This window comes from Pseudopipra pipra, chromosome 14 (assembly GCF_036250125.1).
Source record: "Pseudopipra pipra isolate bDixPip1 chromosome 14, bDixPip1.hap1, whole genome shotgun sequence".
In the NCBI taxonomy this organism is placed as follows: domain Eukaryota; kingdom Metazoa; phylum Chordata; class Aves; order Passeriformes; family Pipridae; genus Pseudopipra; species Pseudopipra pipra.
In genome coordinates, this window is record NC_087562.1 from 14,008,195 (window position 1) to 14,015,360 (window position 7,166).

Sequence of the window (7,166 nt, forward strand, 5' to 3'; positions counted from 1 at the left end):
GAGTTATTATACTCATCAAAGATCAATGCTGGGAAAACTTGACAGTAGTGGGTCTGCCTGGTTCTGATGTCCAAGCCTTCTCAGGTGCTTTCTTCTCTCGTAAATAGTGAATCCATGCTCTTTGATCTTGATTGCAGTGAAGGTTGTCAGCAGCACTTGGTAGGGTCTGTTCCACTTCCCCTCCAGAGGTTGACCTGAAAGAGCTTTAACATACACTCAATCTCCAGGCTTAAAACAATGAACTGCATGGTCTACTCCTCTAGCTCTACTCCCAAAAACACTTTATTATTTCCTTCAACTGTTTCCCTAGAGCTACTACATATTGCCTCAAACAGTTTTTTCCTAATTAACTCATGTCTTCTCCCTTGCACTGGATTTGATAAGGCCTTCCACATAATATTTCAAACAGGCTTAGGCCTTCCTTAATTGTGGTTCAATTCTGATCCTAAGCAGGGCAAGTGATAATGCCTGATCTGACCCCAGATTAGCCTCTTGACCAATCATTGCCAACTGCTGTTTCATCAAATGATTCATCTTTTCCACCTGCCCACTGGCCTGGGGACAGTAGGGACTATGCAATGCAACTGCCAATCTATCCCCAGAGCTTTACTAACTTGCTGTACCACTTACAAGAGTGAATTTGGGCTTTATTGTATTGCCCCCCCGGCCCCAAGTCTGAAGGTGCTTGCAAATAGTGACATTACACTGCCACTTGTACCCTCAGCTTTAGTCTGTCCTGATGAGTCCCAGACAACCTTCTCATTGGCACTGAGCAATTATAACTGGCTGGCACCTTCCACAAAGGGAATCAAGGGACAGGATAGCAATATACCCAAATAGAAATTACAATACACACAAAACCAAGTCTGTAAGCTGACAAATATCAACCCCGAATCAGGAGACCAGATGACAGACAGAACCATATATAAAGTGCCTGATGTATCTATAAGGCACTGGCAGCCCAATACACTTCATCCAAGACTTTATATGTAATGACTTCTGGGCAATAACCCAGAGTCTGGTCTTTTAACCATACCAGAAAAGGAATGTTCTTACCTGTGGCCAGGACCTTGTCTGCTCCTGCAATGATCCGGTGGCTGAGGGAGGCTTTGCCGGAGAAATCTCCAGGGGCGCCCTCAAAGCGTCTGTCTCACCAAGGGGTCTCACAGCGAACAGAGGGATCTGAGTTACAGTACCAACCGCCACAGACACGGTGTCGTTGGGATGAAACATTCCTTTAATGCGTCGTGACGGGAGCACGGGGAATCATTCGCCACACATCCTCTCCGAAGTACAGTTTCTTCGGCTGTTTATACATTGTAACATTCAAAGTTGCTTCCCAGAAAACTACCCACCTTATTACGGCACGAGCCTATACCCAAATCTCACCTGACTTCTCTTTCGTGGAGCAAGTCTGCCATCTAGTGTCTCTTTCGTGGCAGGAATTTGGGGCTGTGGACAATCTCATCTGATTGTCTTTACCCACTACAAGACACATCTATCACTAGTTAAAAGATAACCTCATGTTATTTTTCTACTTCAACAATCCTTTATTTGAATTCAATTCCTAGCAAAACAACGTCTATTGATTGTGCCTTTTGAAGTATATGATGCATTTGGTTAATGTCCTTCAGGTGGACTAGTCAGCTGCTTTCAATTATCTCAGTTTCCTTTACCCTTATTTTATGATACTAAACTGACTATAGGTTTAAGGGAAAAACAGCCAAAATGGCAAAGTTCAGGAAAACATGCATTTTTGTTGATTAAGGTGCAGCTCCTCTTCTAAGGTCAGAGACCACTAAATTCCTAAGCTAATTGAGGTAGAGATGTTGCTCCTTTGACTCACACTTAAGAGTTGGACTCAATGATCCCTGTGGGTCCCTTCCAACTCAGAATATTCCATGAAATCATGTGGTATTTCACAAAATTATTTATTAAGAACAAGCAAAAAACCCCTGTTCTGATCTGCTTAGACAAGGAGGGGAACCAGGTTCTAAAACATTCCCACAAACGAGGCCAGATGCTTGATTCCAAAAAGGATAACTCAACTTTATTTTGTTACACAAAAGAGAAGAGAGAAAGAAGGGAGACAGAAAAGCAGGAAAAGCTGAGGGTGACTGTTAAAAGCACAGGACAGGAGTTTACAATCACCACAAAGGCCACTGGCATGCCAACTTAAATACCCTCCCCGTGGCAGACCCTGAGTGCCCACTGGCCAGTTCACCAGTATCCAAGCAAAGTCTGCCTGGGACCAAGATGGGCCTGAGTGTCCATTGGCTGGTGCCCCAGTATCCAAGCAAGATCTGCCTGGCATGCCTTATTTGGGAGAGTAAGTCCCTGCTGTGTTCTTGATTGTAACGCTTCTTATCCAAGGACCTTCCTTTTTGCTAAGAATGGCTCAGCTACCTGGGCACTTGCTAGGTGGTTTTGCAAGCAGCTCAGCTGGCACATCAAGCTTTTTAGCTCCATGCTTGAGGCAATGGTGAAGCAGACTCCATCTTTTAATTAGCCCATTATAACCCCTTACCTGTTAGGTATCTTTGGAGTGGCTCTGAGATTTGTGGCACTGCAATAAGAAGTAAGAGACTTTACTGTTCTGCGAGTGTGACTTGCAGAGGGATTTTAAATTGCTCAAAAGAAAAAAAAAGAGTACTTATCAGTTTTTTATTTTGTTTGGGGTTTTTTTTGTTTGTTCTTGTTTTACTATTATTATTATTTATTCCTCCTGATCTACTTCTAATGTGGAGTTTTAGCTGGGATGAAGATAGACAGACAGTGGATTAGAGAATGGATTAGGGAGTGCTCCAGGACAGACATCTACTGTATACACACATGAAAAAGCCCTCCTGAGGTAAACATGATATCCTGGGACCTAACAACATACAGGAACAAAAGAGTTAATTGATGTTAGTAGGTAAGAGAGGTCTGTAATAACCAAATTGAGCGTTTATTACAGAACAATTTACTAGTCCTAACAGAGCAAAGATGCTTCCCTTATGTATTCTCTTCCCTTAAGTATTGTTTGGAAATCTATACTGATTCCCTAAGTTCAGAACTATGTACCATTCACTGAGAAATACAACTCTATACCTTCATCATCTAGAGGTGCTTTTTAGCCCAGGTTTCACATAACCACAGTGCATCTCATTCAGTCAGGGAGGACATCCTTATCAGATGTATTCCTGCTGGGCTCAAATCTCAGCTATTTTATTTGAAAATAATTTTCTTCAGCATTCACAAGTTCAGGTGAGTTAAATAAGCTATCAAAGGTCAGTCTTACACGGAAAGAGGGTTCCATTTGCCATTTAAACCAGAGGCCAGTGAAACCAATGGCTTGGTTTTGGAAATCTGAAAATGTATATGAAAGACTGCAGTTAAAAGAAGTGGCATTTGAAAGCAAAATGATAGGTATTTTCAGGAAACAATACTGTAACAATTCCCAGTTGAAAAAGAGCAGTTAAGCCCCACTATATATATATATGTGTCTGTATATATATACACACACACACATACACATACAGTTCTACATATATCTAAAATGGCAAATATGCATTCTAAAAGGAGTTTCATGCTGTCAAAACATATTCATACTGAAGTTCTGTGCAACCAACCACATGTCTCATATAAACACCTTCCAGTCTAAAAGATAGTGTTTATCCAACAAGGGGAGGTCAACAGATTTTGCCCAGTAAATAAATATTATGTCACAAAAGCACATGGAAGCAAGTGACAGAAGTGGGATTGGCTAAACACCAGTTTATTTTTGCATGAACATCTGGATTTCTGCCAGCAGATGACCCTAAAAGTTTAGGTAAGGTTCATAACTGCACTGGCTGGCTCTCTAGTCTTTTAATATCATCTTCTATTTAAACATGCAGCCAAACAAAATATTTTGTCTGAAATATTTACATCAGGGAGAGGAGAATTCTGTTCTGTAAACTGTGATAAACAGTTCTCACCCAAATGTACATCTGAGGCTGAGTATATATCACATCTTAAACTGCTGCACACATGTGAGTTAAAATTAAACTTATTTGCTCATCATCACAGGTAAACGACTAATTGAGAAAGGCTCAGTAGTAAAAGGCTTCAAATTGACAAAAACTAAAAAAATCTCTATGGCCGGGATGAAGAGATTCAGATGGACAGAAGTGCTTATATTTCTATGCAGAGAAAGCACTAGGTTTGTAATTATTCTTTGTATTTTCAGACTTTAAATAAGACTTTAGAGCATACGTAAAAAAAGCTCCAGACTATACATTTTTACCTACTAATTCTCTACCCTGAATTACACAGACCAGCCTACCTGAACAAGAGTGCTTACTGATCATCTGCAGGGTAACAGCTCTGCTGATTAGCTGAAAATACTCACCAGACAAAGCAAACTTGTTCATAAAAGTCCCCGAGTCTACAGATTTTCTCACAGACACATCCTGCCCTAACCCTGTCCGCACCCCTCGCAAGGACAGGGCCATGCACACTTACCGAGCAAGTCTTTCCTTTTCGTTTTCCTGCTGGCAGCCGGCATCGTCAGCAGCTCCACTGCAAACGCCTTCTCAGCTGTTTGCAGCGGCGAATTGAGCTCTTTCTTCGTCCCCTGGACGTGCTCCTTGTCTTTAAAACAAAACAGGTTTTATTGCCATGCGTGTTACATGTTTCCAAGTATAAACGTTGGAAGATCGCATTATAAAAGGAAATTAAAACAACTCTTTATCCGGAGAAATCCGATTTGGGAGCCGGAGCGCCTGCTACCAGCCACTCCTTCGGGGGCGAAGACCGCGGTGCCGGCGGCGCTGCCCGAGGGCGCGTTCCCGGCCCGGGGGCTCTTCCCGGGAGCCGCTGTTCCCTCCACCCATCCCGGGCAGGGAAGTGCCGGCGGGCGGGCACCACCGCCTCGCCCCGGGCAGCCCCGCCGCCCCCCGCCATACCCTGCTGGTCGAAGTCGCTGAGGAAGAGCGCGATGCGCTGATCCTTCTTCTCCTGGGACAGCCCGGGGCGCTGGTCCCGCTCCTGGAGCAGCGCCCCGCGGTCCGGCTCCACGCCCGAGTCCGAGCTCTGCCGCTTGTTCGGGGGCTTCGGCAAGGGCTTGGCGACCATCCCGCCGGGAACCGAGCCCGGGACCGCGGGGAAAGCGGGGGATATTCCCTCCCTCCGCCCCCGCCCGCGGGCCGGGCGGGCACACCTCGGGGAGGGGATGGGGCGGACACACCCTCGGGGAGGGGATGGGGCGGACACACCCTCGGGGAGGGGATGGGGCGGACACACCTCGGGGAGGGGATGGGGCGGACACACCCTCGGGGAGGGGATGGGGCGGACACACCTCGGGGAGGGGATGGGGCGGACACACCCTCGGGGAGGGGATGGGGCGGCCTGGGAAGCGCCGGGGCGGGGGCCGAGGGTACCCTGGGGTTTCCCCGGCTCCTGTCAAAGGGAGGGCAGAGAAGGGTGGGGATCTGCGGGTGCCTCGTCTCGGGGGTGCCCGAGGGATGGGCAATGAGGCTCAAAGCCCAGCCTATCCTATCCTATCCTATCCTATCCTATCCTATCCTATCCTATCCTATCCTATCCTATCCTGTAGTGATAGGACAAGGAATAATGGGTACAAATTGAAAGAGGGGAAATTTAGGTTAGATATTACAGAGAAATTTTTCACTGTGAGGGTGGTGAGATGCTGGCAGAGGTTGCCCAGGGAGGCTATGGATGCCCCAATCCTGACACTGCTCAAGGCCAAGCTGGATCTAGTGGAAGGTGTCCCTGCCCACGGCTGGGGGCTGAGACTAGATGGTCTTCAAGGTCCCTTCCAACCCCTCAGCAGTTTTCTATGATTTTATGACCCTCATGCCCTGACAGGAGCTGGGCAGGCTCACACCACACACACACACACACAACTTGGTCCTGAACAAATTAATTGTGCTGTTTCATTACTTGTTTGGAGCAGCCACTGCAAAACTGCGCACACAAGGAGTGAACACTTCCAGGGCTTGGGCAGGTACTGGGAAACCTTTCTGCCCCACAGGGAAACCTTTCTGCCCTATTTCAGAGCTGAGGTTTGGGTTTAGCTACTTTACTGCTGTTCAGCGTGCAGAATATGCAGGGCTTCAAAGCTTCAAAGCTCCCAAGTTGGCAAAGTGAATAACCTGTTCTGCCTCATGCAAATTGTTACAGGTTGTGTAAATTCTAATCACGTGAACACAGGATTTAATAAACATGTAATAAAGTGGAACATTAGAAAGGCATGACTACAACTAATATTGAATAGTCAAATCTGTATCCTTAAAAGTAGAATTCCTTGAAGAAACTTATTATCTTACATGCATCCAAATAAAAAAATCATACCAGAGGTATAAGTCTCTTGGGTTTTGTACAAATTTGACCAAGGAAATTTATAAAAAGGAATTTAGACAATATTTTAAAATGCTAGTGGTTTTCACACAGTGTATACAGTTCATGCTGTAAGCCTCTCTGTAGTAGCTTTTTCTGTATCATATGCATCTGGTACAGTACCCTTATCTCCTGAGCCAGATGGGACAGCCTATGTCACTGAAAAAAAAAGCTGTAAAAAATCTGACAATTCATAATATAAGCATTTCATATCAGACCATCTTGTTTGTAAAATAAATAAGATACCTCCACCAGCCTCCCACCAAAAAAAGGAGGAAAAGTTTCTGTTCCAGAAAACACTAAAATACCTGGTAAAAAGAAGAGAAGATTCTGCTTTGGGAGCATGTATGTTTACGGAAGCAGAACTAACTTCCCTTTCCCTAAATGTCATTTTATTTGGAATAACCAAAAAAACACACTAAAGTAATTCTGTGGTGTCACTGAAAAAAAGATTATTAAGTTTAATCTCATATAAACCATGGAAGAAGTTTTTTTTAAACGGGGGCAACCAACACTGACAAACAAACCCCTCACAAAAGCTTTCATGACACAGTTGATCAGCGTCAACTGACTGGTTGATCCTCTCTTAGAAGAAAAAAGTCTGGCTTGCCAAACTCCTGGTTACAACTCTTTACATTGTATGTGTAATTATGAGCATAAACTTGCCCAAGACTGTCTCTGTTTACAGTTCTGCAACAGTAGGAATTAGTTCTGCAGTAACAAGTTGGACAAATTTCAAGTCCATAAATTGAAGTGATGCAGAGATTAATGATCTGGTACATGCA

The 7,166-nt window shown here is 44.7% G+C and overlaps 1 protein-coding gene across 1 annotated transcript; it reads right to left on the reverse strand.

The window, feature by feature from the left end:
- Nucleotides 1–2,024: 2,024 nt before the first annotated feature.
- On the reverse strand, nucleotides 2,025–7,120 carry LOC135422165 (borealin-2-like). Its single transcript, XM_064671189.1, has 3 exons — nucleotides 4,929–7,120; nucleotides 4,486–4,614; nucleotides 2,025–3,348 (listed from the first exon to the last, which is right to left on the reverse strand). Exons 1-3 carry the CDS (start codon nucleotides 5,095–5,097, stop codon nucleotides 3,203–3,205), a joined length of 444 nt encoding a protein of 147 aa, XP_064527259.1. The 5' UTR covers nucleotides 5,098–7,120; the 3' UTR covers nucleotides 2,025–3,202.
- Between the last annotated feature and the right edge of the window lie 46 nt (nucleotides 7,121–7,166).